General features: G+C 45.1%; 1 protein-coding gene across 3 annotated transcripts in view; it reads right to left on the bottom strand.

The window, feature by feature from the left end:
- mgat5 (alpha-1,6-mannosylglycoprotein 6-beta-N-acetylglucosaminyltransferase) overlaps positions 1-20,012 on the bottom strand; it is a 175,960-nt gene that overhangs the window by 79,061 nt on the left and 76,887 nt on the right. For all 3 annotated transcript variants that reach the window (XM_038789876.1, XM_038789875.1, XM_038789877.1), the window contains exons 9-10: positions 10,934-11,068; positions 4,484-4,617 (exon numbers count right to left, since the gene is read on the bottom strand). In XM_038789876.1, coding sequence (XP_038645804.1) covers positions 4,484-4,617; positions 10,934-11,068 — 269 coding nt within the window. The remainder of the gene's footprint in view (positions 1-4,483; positions 4,618-10,933; positions 11,069-20,012) is intronic.

Here is a 20,012-nt window from a genome sequence, read left to right as displayed (position 1 = left end):
GGATGCACTTAGGAGCATGCAGCTGGCGGAAAGCATCATAGATAGCATTTATATAAATGTGGTCACATCAAGATGCAGGCAAAGAAATGGGTGACCACCAGAAGGGGCAGGCAGTCAGTGCAGGAATCCCCTGCGGTTGTCCCCCTCTCGAACAGGTATACCCCTTTGGATACTGTCGGGAGGGATAGCAGCAGCAAGAGCAGTGGCACCACGGCTGGCTCTGATGTTCAGCAGGGAGGGTCAAAGCGCAGAAGAGCAATAGTCATAGGGGAGCTATAGTCAGGGGCACAGATAGGCACTTCTGTGGACATGAAAGAGACTCCAGGATGGTATGTTGCCTCCCTGGTGCAAGGGTCCAGGATGTCTCCGAACGGGTAGCGGGCATCCTGAAGGGGGAGGGAAAACAGGCAGAGGTCGTTGTACATATTGGTACTAACGACATAGGCAGGAAGGGGCATGAGGTCCTGCAGGGAGCTTTAGCAGAATGTTAAAAGACAGGACCTCTAGGGTTGCAATCTCGGGATTACTCCCTGTGCCACGTGCCAGTGAGACTAGAAATAGGAAGATAGAGCAGCTAAACATGTGGCTAAGCAGCTGGTGTAGGAGGGAGGGTTTCCGTTATTTGGACCACTGGGAGCTTTTCTGGGGCAGGTGTGACTTGTATAAGGATGGGTTGCATCTAAATTGGAGGCATAAATATCCTGGCCGCGAGGTTTGCTAGTGTCGCAGGGGAGGGTTTAAACTAGTATGGCACGGGGGTGGATACCGGAGCAATAGGTCAGAAGGTGAAAGCATTGAGGGAGACCTAGGGAATAGGGCCAGTATGGCTCGGAGGAAGAGCAGACAGGGAGATGTTGCTGAAAACAGCGGGTCTGGTTGCCTGAAGTGCATATGTTTTAATGCAAGAAGCATTACGGGTAAGGCAGATGAACTTAGACCTTGGATTAGTACTTGGAAACTATTATGTTGTTGCCATTACAGAGACCTGGTTGAGAGAAGGACAGTATTGGCAGCTATACGTTCCAGGAATTAGATGTTTCAGGCGGGATAGAGGGGGATGTAAAAGGGATCACAGAGTTGCGCTACTAGTTAGGGAGAATATCACAGCTGTACTACGGGAGAACACCTCAGAGGGCAGCAAGGCTATATGGGTAGAGATCAGAAATAAGAAGGGTGCAGTCACAATGTTGGGGGTTTACTACAGGCCTCCCAACAGCCAGTGGGAGATAGAGGAGCAGATAGGTAGACAGATTTTGGAAATGAGTAAAAACAACAGGGTTGTTCTGATGGGAGACTTCAACTTCCCCAATATTGACTGGGACTCACTTAGTGCTAGGCTCCTGGACAGGGCAGAATTTGTAAGGAGCATCCAGGAGGGCTTCTTTAAACAATATGCAGACAGTCCAACTAGGGAAGGGGCTGTACTGGACCTGGTATTGGGAAATGAGCCCGGCCAGGTGGCAGAAGTTTCAGTAGAGGAGCATTTCGGGAACAGTGACCACAATTCAGCAAGTTTTAAAGAGCTGGTGGACAAGGATAAGAGTGATCCCAGGGTGAATGTGCTAAATTGGGGGAAGGCTAATTATAACAATATTAGGCGGGATCTGAAGAACCTAGATTGGGGGAGGATGTTTGAGGGTAAATCAACATCTGACATGTGGGAGGCTTCCAAATGTCAGTTGAAAGGAATTCAGGACTGGCATGTTCCTGTGCGGAAGAAAGATAAATACGGCAAATTTCAGGAACCTTGGATAACAAGAGATATTGTAGGCCTTGTCAAAAAGAAAAAGGAGGCATTTGTCAGGGCTAGAAGGCTGGGAACAGACGAAGCCTGTGTAGAATATAAGGGAAGTAGGAAGGAACTTAAGCAAGGAGTCAGGAGGGCTAGAAGAGGTCACGAAAAGTCATTGGCAAATAGCGTTAAGGAAAATCCCAAGGCTTTTTACACGGACATAAAAAGCAAGAGGGTAGCCAGGGAAAGGGTTGGCCCACTGAAAGATAGGCAAGGGCATCTATATGTGGAGCCAGAGGAAATGGGCGAGGTATTAAATTAATACTTTGCATCAGTATTCACCAAAGAGAGGGAATTGGTAGATGTTGAGTCTGGAAGAAGGGTGTGTAGATAGCCTGGGTCACATTGAGATCCAAAAAGACGAGGTGTGGGGCGCCTTGAAAAATATTAAGGTCGATAAGTCCCCAGGGCCGGATGGGATCTACCCGAGAATACTGAAGGAGGCTAGAGAGGAAATTGCTGAGGCCTTGACAGAAACCTTTGGATCCTCACTGTCTTCAGGTGATGTCCCGGAGGACTGTAAAATAGCCAATGTTGTTCTTTTGTTTAAGAAGGGTAGCAAGGATAATCCAGGGAACTACAGGCCGGTGAGCCTTACGTCAGTGGTAGGGAAATTACTGGAGAGAATTCTTTGAGACAGGATCTCCTCCCATTTGGAAGCAAATGGACGTATTAATGAGAGGCAGCATGGTTTTGTGAAGGGGAGGTCGTGTCTCACTAACTTGATAGAGTTTTTCGAAGAGGTCACAAAGATGATTGATGCAGGTAGGGCAGTGGATGTTGTCTATATGGACTTCAGTAAGGCCTTTGACAAGGTCCCTCATGGTAGACTGATACAAAAGGTGAAGTCACACGGGATCAGGTGTGAGCTGGCAAGGTAGATACAGAACTGGCTAGGTCATAGAAGGCAGAGTAGCAATGGAAGGGTTATTTTCTAATTGGAGGGCTGTTACTAGTGGTGTTCCGCAGGGATCAGTGCTGGGACCTTTGTTGTTCATAGTATATATGAATGATTTGGAGGAAAATGTAACTGGTCTGATTAGTAAGTTTGCAGACGACACAAACGTTGGTGGAATTGCGGATAGCAATGAGGACTGTCAGAGGATACAGCAGAATTTAGATTGTTTGGAGACTTCGGCAGAGAGATGGCAGATGGAGTTTCATCTGGACAAATATGAGGTAATGCATTTTGGAAGGTCTAATGCAGGTAGGGAATATACAGTGAATGGTAGAACCCTCAAGAGTATTGAAAGTCAGAGATCTCTAGGTGTACAGGTCCACAGGTCACTGAAGGGGCAACACGGGTGGAGAAGGTAGTCAAGAAGGTATACGGCATGCTTGCCTTCATTGGCCGGAGCATGGAGTATAAGAATTGGCAAGTCATGTTGCAGCTGTATAGAACCTTATTTAGGCCACACTTGGGAGTATAGTGTTCAATTCTGGTCGTCACACTATCAGAAGGATGTGGAGGCTTTAGAGAGGGTGCAGAAGGGATATACCAGGATGTTGCCTGGTATAGAGGGCATCAGCTATGAGGAGAGGTTGAATAAAAGATAGATCCAGGGTGGTTCCATGGTTCAGCAGTGATTCCCTCCGTCGTTCCAGTGAGAACAAACCGAGTTTATTGAGATGAAATGAAATGAAAATCCCTTATTGTCACAATTAGGCTTCAATGAAGTTACTGTGAAAAGCCCCTATTCGCCACATTCCGTACCAGCCTTCCCGAACAGGCGCCGGAATGTGGCGACTAGGGGCTTTTCACAGTAACTTCATTGAAGCCTACGTGTGACAATAAGGGATTTTCATTTAATTTAATTTCAATAAACTCGGTTTGTTCTCACTGGAACGACGGAGGTTGAGGGGCGACCTGAGAGAGGTCTTCAAAATTATGAGGGGCATGGACAGAGTGGATAGTCAGAGGCTTTTGCCCAGGGTAGAGGGGTCAAAGGTTTAAGGTGCGAGGGGCAAGATTTAGAGGAGATGTACGAGGCAAGTTTTTTTTTTTTTTTTTTTTACACAGAGGGTAGCTGGTGCCTGGAACTTGCTGCTGGAGGTGGTGGTGGAAGCAGGGACGATAGTGACATTTAAGGGGCACCTTGACAAATACATGAATAGGATGGAAATAGAGGGATACAGACCCAGGAAGTACAGAAGATTTTAGTTTAGACGGGCAGCATGGTCGGCACAGGCTTGGAGGGCCAAAGGGCCTGTTCCTGTGCTGTACTTTTCTTTGTTCTTTGAATTTCGAGGCTTTCAGTTCATTATCATGGTTAAAGCTCCAACCGAGCTTTTTGTGATTACATTTTATGTCAAGAATTTAAAACAGTTGACAGGGGATGAGGGGTGTGTACCAGAAATAGAGAAAATCTCTATTCTGCGCTATTCACTGATCTGTTTCCTTATATTTTGAACATTATGTTTCATAGCAGTTTTAGAATTTTGTAATCAATACCCAAACTTGGGCTAATTGCTCAAATTATCAGGTAAAATAATTGTGCTGCAAGGACCGGATTGGCCTGTTAAAGACAGCTCCTGCTACCAATTTTTAATCTCAATTTTCATTCCTAAATTGGAGTCAAAAGTTGAATTAAATCGGAGATCGGTTTGTGTCTGATAGTCTAATATTAAACGTTTCTCCGTCTTCATGTCTTTTCATGTAAAAAGGGAGAATCAAATGAAATAGTTACTTACGAAACATTGTGTAGAATTGCTGTGGGTTGAGGTTCCATTTACCCCATGGTGTTTTGTGACCCTTAGACTGAGCATACGGTGCACTGTTAAATTCCGGTTCTGTACCAAATGAATCCAGCACTCGAAGCATACACCTGGAAATGGCAAAGGAGGCAGACAACAGAACATGAGAGAAGTGAGTTAAAACCAATGATAAGCCAGACATAACTACACCGCAATTCTGTGACCACCCACTATGGAAGATTCTCACTCCTTCTAAAATGCATTGATGGCATATTTATGTGTTAAATATGGTTTTATGTTGCTAGCTGCCTCATGTTACTTATAAGTTCTACTTGTTTGTATGCTTTTATCTCTGGCAACTTCCTATTAGGCCAAAATTATCACAAAAATCCCAATCACCCGGTACTTCAGCTTTCAACTTTAGTTATGAAATGCTGCCTTCCAGTATTTTCTGCTTTCCATTCACTGAAATACTACTAGGATTAGTATTTTTGTTCATTTCAATGAAAAGGAAACAAGAATATTGTTGTACAGTGGTGTGAAAATATTCACCGTTCTCTATTTAGTCTCTGCCACATGGAGGCACCTTTTTCTTAAACCAATACATCTGACAGCTTTGTTACTTGATTAAGGTAAACTTTTCACTCTTCATGGCTAATCAGAATGCATAGTTAAAGAATATTGAAATGATAAGCACAGAAGAGGCCATTCTGCACATTGTGACTGTTATGTATTTTCTTTTCTTTTCATGTACTTAACGATCTGTTGAGCTGCTTGCAGAAAAATACTTTTCACTGTACCTCAGTACACATGACAATGAACCAATCCAATGCAATCCAATGAATGTTAAGGCAGATCCTGAAGTGGGAGGCCAAAGCTCTTCCACTCTGACTTGGGTTCCCAGAGAGATCTTGCGCCAGTTGGTCAACTAATGAGGCAATGGCCAGGTCTTTAGCCGACATGGAAAGAAGTGCTGTCACCATATTTAAAGAGATGCCAGCACCAGAGCCCAGATTGAAATGTCCTTTGCTGCACCACTCAGGCATCCAAGTAGCCTCTGAACAGTCTTCCCTCAGCAGCCTCCTCAGGAATCCAGAGGAAAGATGCACATGTTGACATGGCAAAAGATAGATCCAGGGTGGTTCCATGGTTCAGCAGTGATTCCCTGCGTGTTCTCACCAAGTTACTCAGGCAAGGCAGAGGTCCTCTCTCCAAGGACTGAAGGAAGAGACCTCCCCACCTAATTAGGCAAGTCTGGATGTCGACAGCAGAGGACAGCAACTGTAGGATTGCCCAGTGAACCTGGCTGCAGTATTGCAAGCGTGTCAATGATATTCTCCAAACTTTAAGGGCGAGTAACACAATTCAGGTCCCTCAGGGTGAGTGAGAGGGTGCAGAAGCTGGGGAGAGAAAGCCCAACAAGTGGCCAAGGGTTAAGGTTGCAGAACCCCCTTGGAAATGAATGCCACAGGCCTGCAAAGGGGCACAAGGTGAGCACTGCTGTCCCTCACAGCGTGGCTCCAGAGTGGTCCAACACTGACCTATGCCATTGGCCACAGAGATAGAAGCTATCATGCAAGCTGAATAGCATAGTGTCTACTTGCGTAGGGCAACTAACATCACTTCCATGTTCACACAGGTAAAGAGGGCCCATTATGCCAAAAGAAAAAGGCCTGAATTGGCAGCAGTGTGCAAATTATCCCCATCCTGAAGCCCATAGAGATAAAGGTACTAGAGCTACCTGGGCATCATGGCAGCTGCAAAATTGTCTATGGGGAGGCCAGTATTCAGTCGCAAAAGGATGAATAGTCTCATGCCCAGGCATGAAGGAAGCCCTGGGCAAGAAGGGCTGGTGTATATGTGCCCTCCAAAGTACAAGCCATTCAAGTGAGATATAGCCATCTCCCAAGAGCTCCAGTCTGGAGAGATGAGAAGCACTGATCATTCTGCCCTCTCAACCACAGAACAGAGCTGTCATCTGCAGGGAACACTTGACTACCTCTGCCGAGGAGGCAAAGGGGACCAGTGGGTGCAGCATCGCATTCATCCCCTGCACATTCCACCAATGCAGATACTCGCATCAGTGGGCACATGCTTGCAAGTAGATTCTGGCTTACAATCTGTGCAAGCAACACACACATATACCTGACCAGCTGTTGGAGGCTATGACTGCCAAGCCACTGACAGTCAGAAGTGTGGGAGGCAAGGTTCATGCGGAGTCCCAGGCTAATGCTGCAAGTTCAGCCTGGCAGAGTTTCCAGAGAGCATCTAGAGTCTGGTTCAGATAGTGGACCAGTTCATCAGGTCCATGAGTGCCACCACGATTTCCACTTCATCTATGCACGTGGCCTCCTCAATTGCAAGATTGCCAACGCTCATGGAGAAGAACCACATTCTGCAGGCCGGTCAGCGGTTGCCAAGGATGCTTGCAGACCTGCATGCCCTTCTCAATTGACCCCCATAACCAAAAATCAAGGGGAATTGACTTCAGGTTCCCAACGATTCATCCTGCAAAATGAACTTGTGCCTCTGCTGGACCTTCTTACCCAACGAAAATTGACTGACCCCCATAGCTACCAAATCCAACAATTACATTAGCTGCCACATTTTTGCTACCCTTCAAAAGCTACTGAAGCTCTGACCCCCACGTGTTCTTCACGTGCTCATTGTTGAATTGGGTTTCATAAAATAATGGTCGATAATAATAATCTTTATTAGTGTCACATGTAGGCTGAAATTAACACTGCGATGAAGTTACTGTGAAAATGGTAATAGGTTTTGAACTGCTTTTTTCAAAAACATGAACAATGTTCCCACACAGGCTCCCATTCACCAATGGTAAAATGGTGTATTGACATTGAAGAGCGACCCAATGCCACTCCACACCATTTTACAGACCCCCCTCCCCTTGCCTCCATTAGCATCTGTTTTTTGAGGGCATAAAATCCCAGCCTATGTTTCTGCTGCCCATCAGTATGGAAAGAAGTTAAACAAGGAAACATTTGTAGTATGCAGCTTATACTCACTAGTTTTTAAAACATAGGCCCCAATTTTAGAACTTCTCTTTCTCTGATCAGGGTGAATGGGGCAGAACGGATTTAATCCTACAAATGAGGCTAGAATTTAACTGCCATTTTGAGTTAAAGCCACCAGAGGGAGCATTGCACTGATGCAAAGTACTCGTGTTGGTGAAGGCAGTAACGGCTGTGAAAACAAGAGCTGACCTTCTTTACCTTACCAACTCAAATCATGTACAGACATTTCTGGGACAGCAGACTCCAAAGATCTCACCACCCGGTTGAGTTGGTGTACACCCTGCAATAAAATGAGTACTTTTCCTTCTTAAATACGCGGCTGAAAAGGTTGAATGCAAGGTAATGATCAAACATTAGAGTGCTCAATCAGATTGCACGTTGAATATAGCATCCAAGTACAGTCACTAAGGAATATTTAGCAACTGAAGGCAGCAGAGGGAAAGATCTACCGAGTTGAAGCCCAGCATCAATGATTTGAATTATGGAGGTATCTGAAAACTGATGTAGAGACTGACAAAGATGTATATAGGCAACTGGGAATATTTACTTGAACTGCAGGAGCAGAATAAGGAAACACCGGTTTTTACTCAAGATGGGTGCATCAAGGCAGATAAGGAAACACTTCATTCTAGGCATTGTGTGGACTTCTAGATAGAGCAGTGGAGGCAAAAATGCTACAATCATTAAGTGAATGACAATTTCTCTGAACTGATGAATCCAGATGGAACAAATGGTCTGAATCAGCCTTGCCTATTTTGTGATTTTGTTATATCGAAAATAAAAGAATGCTCTGACCATCAGATTAATTAATTAATTCTGGTTTTCTGTATAGCCTATCCTTATCAGTTCTAAAACATGCTGTTCTAGAAACTTGCGTACATTCTAATATACCCTAAATGCATGATGCTCAGCAAAGGATTAATTAATAATAATTTGCTAGGACGACCCAGAAATTTACTCAGATGCACGCATTGTTTTCAGCTTATGCTCTTACAAAATTAGGAGAAAAGTGTTGTTCTATTCCTTGGCCGAAGAAAATTATTTTCAGAAGAAAACTTTGATAAGGAAGAGGACTAGAAGGTTAGCTTGATGACATTTTGACTTCAGATATTTAGGGATGAATTTCTGGAGGTGTTTGCCCACTCATCCACCAGAGTTTTAGAAGTTCCAACAAACAATGTTGATGGCATTTCTTTGTGGTTTCTGCGTTTTTGATCTCTCTCCGACCTCCCTCCCCGCACAGGTTACCATGGAGAAACAGAAGAGTAATTCACCATGTACTTGCTTTTAGATATTGCCAACAGAACCAAATAGTTTGAACAGGGTCGCCCTGCTCCCACTGGCCATTGCTCTGCCTGGTCATCTTCGCACCTCTCGACTACTCGTACTGCTCTGCTCACCTCTTTTTATTTGAATGGTTTTATTGAGTTTCTATATTTTAAACAATGACACCTCCTCCACGACAGTTCTCAATACCGGGGCCCTGCAAGGCTGCATACTTAGCAGCCTACTATACTCCCTATACACACACATGACTGTGTGGCAATATTCAGCTCGAACTCCCATCTACAAGTTTGCTGCTGATGCAGCCATAGTGGGTTGGATCTCAAACAACGATGAATCAGAGTACAGGAGGGAGATAGAGAACCTAGTGGCATGGTGCAACAAAAACAATCTCTCTCTCAATGTCAGCAAAACTAAGAAGCTGGTCATCGACTTCAGGAAGCGAAGTGTCGTACACACCCCGTCTGCATCAATGGTGCCGAAGTGGAGATGGCTGACAACTTCAAATTCCTAGGTGTGCGCATCATCAACAATCTGCCCTGGTCTACCCATGCCGTTAGTTGGATATATTCAAGAGGGAGCTGGGCGTGGCACTTGCAGCTAAAGGGATCAAGGGGTATGGAGAGAAAGTGGGAGTGGTTTACTGAATTTGCATGATCAGCCACGATCGTATTGAATGATGGTGCAGACTTGAAGGGCCGAATGGCCTACTCCTTCACCTATTTTCTAAGTTTCGACACACCTCCTGACAGCTGCTCTGCTTATCTCTCGTTCTGATGGCCAGGCCTCGAGCCTCAATGACTGGGTGTGCATCTGGCTGGCTATCTGGCTACTGCTGCTGGCTATCAGGCCCGGTGGCCTCTGTTCTTTTTGGCTGGTTGCCTGTCTGCCCGCCTCAGCCCTGGCCTGATGGTCATAAGTTGCCCCGCTGATCCCCTCGACGGCTGTCAACCAGTATCTCCTCCTCGCCTCACTGAAGGCTTTGCAGGGTCGCACCCGGATGTTAGGTGGGCGACCTCACTTGTGCCTCAGGCTACCCCCCTTGACCGACAGCCAGAAATCTTGCTGCTGCTTTACACCTTCTCAAGTTCAGAAACTTATCAATTCAGGAGATTCATGCCTGAACTACTCTTAAGTCGCCACTACCTCGCAACGTCTACCAAACTGTTTTCCCGTTCTAAAGGGGAGTCTAACAATCGGAGCCCGATGTTGCTCTGTATTACTTGCTGCCTATCAGCAAATTTAGAGCTACCAAAGCACTGATTGGTATTCGCACAACAGTCAACTGTCCGTATGCTGCCCGCTGTCCCTCCCCCCATGCACATTGGCCAAGACCCCGTGTTGCAGCATGATGGTTTCACTCAAAGTCACGGTGGGCAGCATGGTAGAAAAGTGCTTTGCACAGCTGCTTCACAGTTCCAGGGTCCCAGGTTCAACTCCCGGCTTGGGTCACTGTCTGTGCGGAGTCTGCACGTTCTCCCAGTGTCTGCGTGGGTTTCCTTCCACAGTCCAAAGATGTGCGAATTAGGTGGATAGGCCATGCTAAATTGCCCTTGGTTTCCAAAAAGGTTGAAGTGGGGTTACTGGGTTACGGGGATAGGGTGGAAGTGTGGGCTTGGATAGGGTGCTCTTTCCAAGAGCTGGTGTAGACTCGATGGGGCGCATGGCCTCTTGCACTGTAAATGCTATGAAATTCTATGACAGTTCATCTCTGTTCTGCCCATTCAGTGGCACACATTCTCCCCTCCCACCCAGTTAACTGAAGAGCTCTTCTCCACATCTCCCCTCACCCCCCAAATGCCAAAATCCCAAACTGACACGGTCGTCCTCTTTTCCAATTACCACTTCTTGTCATTCTTGAAAGTTTGCTTGAGGCCTAATTCTCTTCCACGTTCCAGCAGTTAAACTCAGATTGCAGTGTGCAGCAGAGTTGGATATGAAAGAAAAGCAACAGGACGAATTTAGGGATGGGAGTAACAACTTGTGCAAGAGGAAAACAATTTGGTTGGGTATTTCATGGCCCAGACTATAAACTGCAGTCTGCCATCTGAGCAGCCCAAGGATTTAGTATATAAATATCATTGAATAAACTAAACAGCAGAGAAACAATGCAAAGGGTAATACTTACTGATAATGAACCCACGATGGACCAAGTGTTTTCTTAAATTGCGTCAAACCAACAATATCAATATAGATTAGTTCTACTATCTTATCACCACGAGTAGGGCAACCCGACCTGTTACCCATCACTTTCTTCATTATCCTGTAAGAAAATATATATATACACATATTTGAAATACTATACACAAAAAATTTTAAAACCAGAAGATTTTAATTATCCAACATGCATTTAAGGCTAATGTTGTAGACTTCCAGTGGCGCTCGCGAGCGGAGTGGCTGCGTCGAGAAGGGGCTCCCGCCGGTCCGTGATTTTTAGGACATTTTCGGGGGTTTCCCTGTGGCTCTCTCTTCCCGGGTTTCTTCGGCCTTTGGAGCCTGAGGGACGGGCGTCGGGTCGGTCCGGTTTGGCGTCGGTGAGGAGCCCCCTGGGAGTGTCCAGCGGCCGGAGCAGGAGGCATCAATCCAGAGTTCGGATGTGTGGGCGGAGCTTGACATGAGGCGAGGCAAACGAGGTGGCAGGACCGAGTCCAGAACGCGATGTAGAGGGGGACTAGACAACAGTGAGTGGCTCCCACTGAAAATGGATCTTTGAGGAGTTTGAAGTCCGGGCTCCGGGAGACGAAATTTCTTGATTTTGGAATTTTTGGAAAAAATGTGTCAAATTAATTATTTAGTTATTTGCGGATTGAAGAAAGAAAAAATAATAAGTCGTTCGAGGATGTGAAAAGCAGCTAGGAAGAAGGAAGAAAACCCGGGTTCGCCATTGAATGAGAAGGCCAGCAAAAGCGCTGACAAGATGGCAGATGCCGGACCACATGGTGGGGCCGCACTATTTACGATGGAAAAGATGACCGAGTGGAGCTGTAAAAGCAGTTTGTGGGGCATATGGAGGCTTTGAGGAAGGAGACGGCGGTCGCATTGAAATCATTGGGGCTGTTTAGCACAGGGCTAAATCACTGGCTTTAAAAGCAGACCAAGCAGGCCAGCAGCACGGTTCGATTCCTGTAACAGCCTTCCTGAACAGGCGCCGGAATGTGGCGACTAGGGGCTTTTCACAGTAACTTCATTGAAGCCTACTCGTGACAATAAGCGATTTTCATTTCATTTTTCATTTCATTGGTGGAGGAGGCAATCGTCCGGTGAGGGTAGCTGTGGCAAAGACATCGGCCGAGGTGAGAGAGCAGGGCGAGCAGATGAAGGAAGTGGAGGAAGCCGTGACGCAGCACAGCGACCAGCTCACCTCGATGGGGGGGGCGAGCTGCGGAGAGTGGTGGAGGTCAACAGAGGACTCAGAGCAAAGCTCGAGGACTTGGGAGAACCGCTCGAGACGGCACAATCTGAGAATTGTGGGCTTGCCCGAAGAGACAGAGGGCCCAACGCCAACAGAGTACTTCGCTAAGAAGTTGGCGGAGCTGATGGGGGAGGGTGAGAACTCCACCCAGTACGAGCTGGACCAAGCTCATCGGTCATCAAGGCCGAAGCCCAAGGTGAATAAGCCGCCAAGAGCAGTAATTATCTGCTTCAATAAGTACTGCATGAAGGAGAAAGTGTTAAGCTGGGCAAAGCAGAAGCTCGAGGTGCAGTGGGACGGTGCTGGAGTTCGGATCTATCAGGACTGACAGTTGAGTTGGCAAAGAGACGAGCGGCATTTGGGTGGGTGAAGGCGGCACTGTACAAAAAGGGGGTGCAATTTGGTATAGTATACCCAGTGAAGCTGAGGGTGACGTATGATGCCAAAGACTTTTATTTCAAGACAGTGGAGGTAGCTGAGGCTTTTGTGATGGCGGAAGGCTTGGGACAGACGTGAGGAGCGGAGCTAGAAGAAACTGTGGACTGTGATTGGGGAGCTGGAAAATGTATAGATTTTTTTTTAGAACACTACAGCGCAGTATGGGCCCTTCGGCCCTCGATGTTGCGCCGACCTGTGAAACCATCTGAAGCCTATCTGACCTACACTATTCCATTTTCATCCATATGTCTATCCAGTGACCACTTAAATGCCCTTAAAGTTGGCAAGTCTACTACTGTTGCAGGCAGGGCGTTCCACACCCCTACTACTCTCTGAGTAAAGAAACTGCCTCTGACATCTGTCCTATATCTACCACCCCTCAATTTAAAGCTATGTCCCCTCATGTTGGTCATCACCATCCGAGGAAAAAGACTCTCACTGTCCACCCTATCTAACCCTCTGACTATCTTATATGTCTCTATTAAGTCACCTCTCAGCCTTCTCCTCTCTAACGAAAACAACCTCAATTCCCTGAGCCTTTCCTCATAAGACCTTCCCTCCATACCAGGCAACATCCTAGTAAATCTCCTCTGAACCCTTTCCAAAGCTTCCACATCCTTCCTATAATGTGGTGACCAGAACTGCACGCAGTACTCCAGGTGCGGCCGCACCAGAGTTACGTACAGCTGCAGCATGACCTTGTGGTTCCGAAACTCAATCCCCCTGCTTATAAAGGCTAGCACACCATATGCCTGCTTAACAGCCCTATTAACCTGGGTGGCAACTTTCAGGGATTTATGTACCTGGATGCCGAGATCTCTCTGTTCATCTACACTACCAAGAATCTTGCCATTAGCCCAGTACTCTGCATTCCTGTTACTCCTTCCAAAGTGAACCACCTCACACTTTTCCGCATTAAACTCCATCTGCCACCTCTCAGCCCAGCTCTGCAGCTTATCTATGTCCCTCTGTATCCTATAACATCCTTCAGCACTATCCACAACTCCACCGACCTTCGTGTCATCTGCAAATTTACTAACCCATCCTTCTACACCCTCTTCCAGGTCATTTATAAAAATGACAAACAGCAGTGGCCCCAAAACAGATCCTTGCGGTACACCACTAGTAACTGAACTCCAGGATGAACATTTGCCATCAACCACCACCCTCGGTCTTCTTTCAGCTAGCCAATTACTGATCCAAACCGCTAAATCACCTTCAATCCCATACTTCCTTATTTTCTGCAATAGCCTACCGTGGGGAACCTTATCAAACGCCTTATTGAAATCCATATACACCACATCAACAGCTTTACCCTGATCCACCTGTTTGGTCACCTTCTCAAAAAACTCAATAAGGTTTGTGAGGCATGACCTACCCTTCACAAAACCGTGTTGACTATCGCTAATCAACTTGTTCTTTTCAAGATGATTATAAACCCTATCTCTTATAACCTTTTCCAACATTTTACCCACAACCGAAGTAAGGCTCACAGGACTTCTCTATTTTGACATTTTCCAAAATTGCTAACACCTCCTCCTTTTGAACCTCAATTCCATCTAGCCTGGTCGACTGAACCTGAGTGTTCTCCTCGACAACATTGTCTTTCTCCAGTGTAAACACTGACGAAAAATATCCATTTAACGCTTCCCCTATCTCCTCTGATTCTACACACAACTTTCCACTCCTATCCTTGATTGGCCCTAATCTTACTCTAGTCATTCTTTTGTTCCTGATATACCTATAGAAAGCCTTAGGGTTTTCCTTGATCCTATCCGCCAACGTCTTTTCGTGTCCTCTCCTCGCTCTTCTTAACTCTCCCTTTAGGTCCTTCCTGGCTAACTTGTAACTCTCAAGTGCCCTAACTGAGCCTTCATGTCTCATCCTAACATAAGCCTTCTTCTTCCTCTTGACAAGTGCTTCAACGTCCTTAGTAAACCACGGTTCCCTTGCTCGACATGTCATAACTTTTTTTTTAAACTGACGTGTATTGTAATTTACTGCTCTTCACATTGTTACAGAGTTCAAGTTATTGGTTGGGTTGATTGGCATTCTGTGTTGCGACGGTTAGATCTTATTTTTGTGAATTGTATGGGTTTGATTGTTGTTTTTTGTTTTTTATTTCTCTGGGACTAGGTGGGGAGGGACGGTATAGCGTGGTGGGGGAGCCACCCGCGCTAGCTAACTAAAGTCAGCTAGTGAATGGAGTTGAGGTGACAGAAGGGCTGCGAGCATTGTTGCCTGATCAGCAGGTTTCGATGGGCCTGCGAGGGGGGGGGGGGGGGGGGGGGGGGGGGGTGTTTCTGATGCCGGGAGATGTTTTTTCGACAGGAGATGTGGAGAGGGGGTTTGAGAGAGGGGGGAAAGGGGTTCAATGTTAATAATGGATAGGGGCGGGTCAGGCTCATGGGACAGGGCCGGTGGTATGATGATGGTGGATAAGAAGGGTGGGGAGGGGGTGACAGACCCCCAGTTAGGATAGTCACGTGGAACGTGAGGGAGTCAGGAGGTCCGGTCAAGAGTGCTTGCGCATCTTAAAAGTTTGAAGGACGATGTAGCAATGCTGCAGGAGACTCACTTGAGGGTGAAGTTTGGTATTGTGTGAAGCAAATAATGGCATGATAGGAAAACTAGTCAAGTCTTCTTGGTACAATTGAATTTAACCTAAGACACAGATTCAGAATACACAGATATACACAGCCGAGGTCGACTTGACCTAAGAACCGAGTGACTCTAAAATTCTAAGATAAGGCTTGGAACTAGAAGTAGTCTTAATACATAACAAGCTGAACAACTATTTCTTCCTGTTCCTAAACAACTTCTTCCCTTTCTTAAAACAAAGACAAGATAATGATATGAGACTCCAGTCCCCTAAAGGTCAGCAAGGTGACGCCATTGTAACGATTATTACTTATGTTTTACTTTCAATCAAATTCCTGACCAAGCTGTATTCATGTTATCCTGATCCTATAATGTATAAGAATCGGCTTCTTTTCCTGTAATATCGCAGACTTGGGACGGACTCAGCAGTTTGTAATTGACTGCTTTCCGACTCCAAGTATCAGCCATTTACTGCTAGCAGTCATTTCAAATTCGGAAATAAAGTTCAGTTTTGCTTACCTAATGAATGCTGTTTGAATTTCTCTATCACAGTCAAGACGCGGGGAAAATATAAAATACAACATTTGGCGCTGCGAGAAAAAATCCAATATCCTGAAGTGAGCTTCCATGAGGGACTGAGAAAAAGTGATCAAAGCCATGACCGGAGTAAAGAGACAGACGCCGGCACAAGGTAAGATTGACCTTGGTCTCTCTCTCTCTCGGATCTGTGCTGCGACCCCTCATCCCTGATGGAAGTAACTAAACAGGTGACGGTTCTCGAATCTAAATTTGACTGTGAGTACATTTTTTTTGTGTAATTAGCCGCAGGTCAGGGACCTTGTTGATCTCGTTTTTCATCCGCATCAGATTTATACAGGCTGTCAATAAATTTGGGTCAGGGACCCTTTGATTAAGTTTTGGGGTCAGGGACCCTGTCAATAATTTTTTCGGGTCAGGGACCCTGTCAGTAATTTTTTGGGGTCAAGGACCCTCCAATTTGATTTGGTACCAGAAATTTTGTTTGAGCGTTTTTTGGCCTGGGGCACATTTTACTGACATTATGCGACAAACTTTAGACAAAACTAGCGGCAATTCCCCTCTATTTTTCATGTGTTTAGAAACCCCTTCTCAAGAACGTAATATTCGAAGATTGGCTGCAGCGCTGCTTTAAACAATAAATTAGGTAACGATATCTGGCCACTAGGTAACACAGGGATCTTGGAACTTTGACAATAGCATTTATGCAGAAAAAAAAAAGCAATCTGGAAAAAAAAAATGCCGGTTTCAAATTGTTTAATTTTACAGTGGAAAACAAAACAGTCCACTTAACGCAACGAACAATCACTATTAATGAGTTGGAGAGATAAAGCCCGCAAAAGAGATATTAATGAGTGTGTGAACGGTAAATTGAAAAATTGGGAGACTTTAAAATTGTAATGTGAGCTTTGGGATAGAAAACAGTCAAAACACTAAAAAAGCAATTCGGCAATAACAAACCTCCTGTTAGCAGAAAAGTAGGACTGGCCAATCAGATTATAGGAAAGGAGGATCCTCCCAGTTGCTCTGGCATGCCAATGTTCCCCTATTCAAGCGATACAGATGATGAGGAGAATTTGAACCCTGGACCCCACCCTCATTTTGCGCTCCCCGATCTTGCAATTCCACTGTCCTAAGTCCTGACTCTCACTTCTGATCCCATTACCAATGAAACTCCTGCTAACGTATCCCCCTTAGCGACACGCACTCGGTCACAGACGCAAGCCGTAAATATCGAACAACCCTTCTCTACGGAACACATGATAATTGACTAAAAGGTATTGATTAAAAGGTCCACAATAAGGAAATTATAGAAGTGAAGTTAATAAGTTACCAATTTAGAAGCATGCTGGCAATAATGACTGGATTTTAACATTGTTTTTGAACGAAATTTAGTACATCAGATGATGTTAACTGACTACTGCTTGGAATGTTGTACCGGCCTTATTATGATAACAAGTGGTTCTTCTGAAGGACAACAAAATGCGTACTCGAATTGTTTTTAAACTAATGGCAAAACATTCATAATTCCTCTTGCAAATGTTCCCAAAGTTGTTCAGTTCACACTATATCAGTTTAAAAGAAAGTAACTTTACAAATAAGAGTAATTGAAATGTGAATAAGTTTTTAGATTGCGTGAAAAGACGTAAATGGCATCACGCCAAGTTCTCCACCCCTTAGATTCTGCAGGAAACATTAACCATTTCAACAGACAGTTGGTCTTTTCTGAATTGACAAAGAAAAAATACTTCTCAAAGAATAGCTAATGCCTCTAAAATTAATCAGTGCAAATTGACTTAAATGGAATAACACAGATAAAGTTTTCGAAGGAGAATGAAAAATTTTTGTTCAAAATTTGTCAGAAAGGACAAGGGCTGAATCCAAGAGAGAGAAAGAGAGACAGAGGAAGAGATTGAAGGAGAGAGAGCCAGCGACAGAGACAGGAACTGTTAGAGATAGCGAAAGAGAGCGAGCCCGGGAGAGGCAGAGATGGAGAGGTAGGCAGATAAAGAGAAAGAGCAACAAGAGTTCCAAAGACAGACAGAGTTATGTAGAGAGGGAGAGAGATAGATAAGAGAGAGAGGGAAAGAATTCATATTTCATTTTTCAGACTTTGACTTTAAAAATTATGTTTCAAGCTGTGATGATTTGAAAGAGGTAAAGAGATATCGATGCCAACATGGTCCTTGTTATTACCTGAAACCTTCGCGATAAAAGGTTCCCGTTAACTTTGTAAGGCGGGTGGCATAGAATCTTTACGGTGTCACCTTCGAGCTGTTAATTGGTTTGCATGGAGCGCGATTACTCCGTGATTTAAATTATAATCTCCTGCAGATGCGGATAACTCTGCTTAACAACACATAAACAGGGCAAAAGGCGTGCGGACACTGACATAAAACATCACACACGTAATTTCCTTAATCAATTGTTAAAATTGTAATCGGAAGGACCATCTGGCATCAGACAAAGTGTGCAATGGGTAAAACTTTAGATACAACTTTTTAAAATGGCAGCATACTGCAAACGCTGTGGGAACTAAAAAGACCTATCAACAGTAATAGAAGCTCAACAAGTGATTTAGGAAAATAATAGGGCGTCAACTGCTAAAAAGTGAGTTGCTCGATGGAGGGAATATTGTCCAAAATTGAAGGATGCCTCCTTGTTAGCCAGCTGGCAGGATAAAGAATTAAAATTGAGTATAGAATTGACAAGTCTTGAAAACGGAATGCGCATATGGAAAAGAACCAAGTTAGGCTATCCACCTTGATTAGAAAGTTGCTGATTAGACACTGCAAATTCGGAGCGGTAATACATGCATTGATAATGGAATGTTTATAGAACTGTCCTGGCCGACCATATTAAGAGACAGGCTGCTCAAATTCAAGAAATTGGCAGTGAATTTCACGACTATAACCCGCCGGGTTGGCTAGGATGGTTGGGTCATGGATTATTTGACTGGATCTTTAAGGCCTTTCTTCTACTGCTACTAATGCTATTAGGGATAGGATTGCTTTCCTGCTTGTGTAAATGCATTTTCAAACGAATCATGGATATACCTATTTAGCTAGTTGTCATGATATGACAAAAGGGGGGAGTGGTATTGTGTGAAGCAAATAATGGCATGATGGGAAAACTAGTCAAGTCTTCTTGGTACAATTGAATTTAACCTAAGACACAGATTCAGAATACACATAGACAGCATGTCCTGAGAGTCTAGATAAGGCTTGGAACTAGAAGTAGTCTTAATACATAACAAGCTGAACAACTATTTCTTCCTGTTCCTAAACAACTTCTTCCCTTTCTTAAAACAAAGACAAGATAATGATATGAGACTCCAGTCCCCTAAAGGTCAGCAAGGTGACACCATTGTAACGATTATTACTTATGTTTTACTTTCAATCAAATTCCTGACCAAGCTGTATTCATGTTATCTTGATCCTATAATGTATAAGAATCGCCTTCTTTTCCTGTAATATCGCAGACTTGGGACGGACTCAGCAGTTTGTAATTGACTGCTTTCCTGTTCAAATTCGGAAATAAAGTTCAGTTTTGCTTACCTAATGAATGCTGTTTGAATTTCTCTATCACAGTCAAGACGCGGGGAAAATATAAAATACAACAGAAGGACCAGGTGAGACTTAAAAAGGGCTGGGTTAGTCAGGTGTTTCACTCTGGACTTGACGGAAGGGCTCGAGTGGTAGCGGTAATGGTCAGCAAAAGAGTACGGTTCCAGGTGGAGGCAGATCAGGGAGATAGATAAGTGATTGTGACAGGGGCGATGGAGGGGAGGTTAGTGGCGCTGTTAAGTGAAGACGGCCCCAATTGGGATGATGTGGTATTCGCAAAGAAGGTGTTTGGGGCCATCCCTGACTTTTACACACTCAAACTGATAGTGGGGGGGGGGACTGGAACTTGGTGCAGGAGCCACGGTCGGACAGGTCACGGTCGCGCTCGCTGGTCCCATCAGGCGTTAGGCTTTAGCCGGGCTGATGGTGGAAATGGGAGGGGTGGACCCTTGGAAGTTTCTGCACCCGAAGGAGCGGGAGTACTCGTTTTCTCAGCAGTCCATTAGGTATATTCGCGGATCGACTTTTTCGTGGTGGGAAGGCTTTGCTGGCTGGGGTTAAGGGCTCGGAATACTCGGCAATTGCAGTGTCAGATCATGCTCTGCATTGGGTGGATATGGTGCTGGAGAAGGCCGGGGTGGAAATTTGATGTG

Source organism: Scyliorhinus canicula, chromosome 2, assembly GCF_902713615.1.
Source record: "Scyliorhinus canicula chromosome 2, sScyCan1.1, whole genome shotgun sequence".
Lineage (NCBI taxonomy): Eukaryota > Metazoa > Chordata > Chondrichthyes > Carcharhiniformes > Scyliorhinidae > Scyliorhinus > Scyliorhinus canicula.
This window is presented reverse-complemented; position numbering and strand designations above follow the sequence as displayed.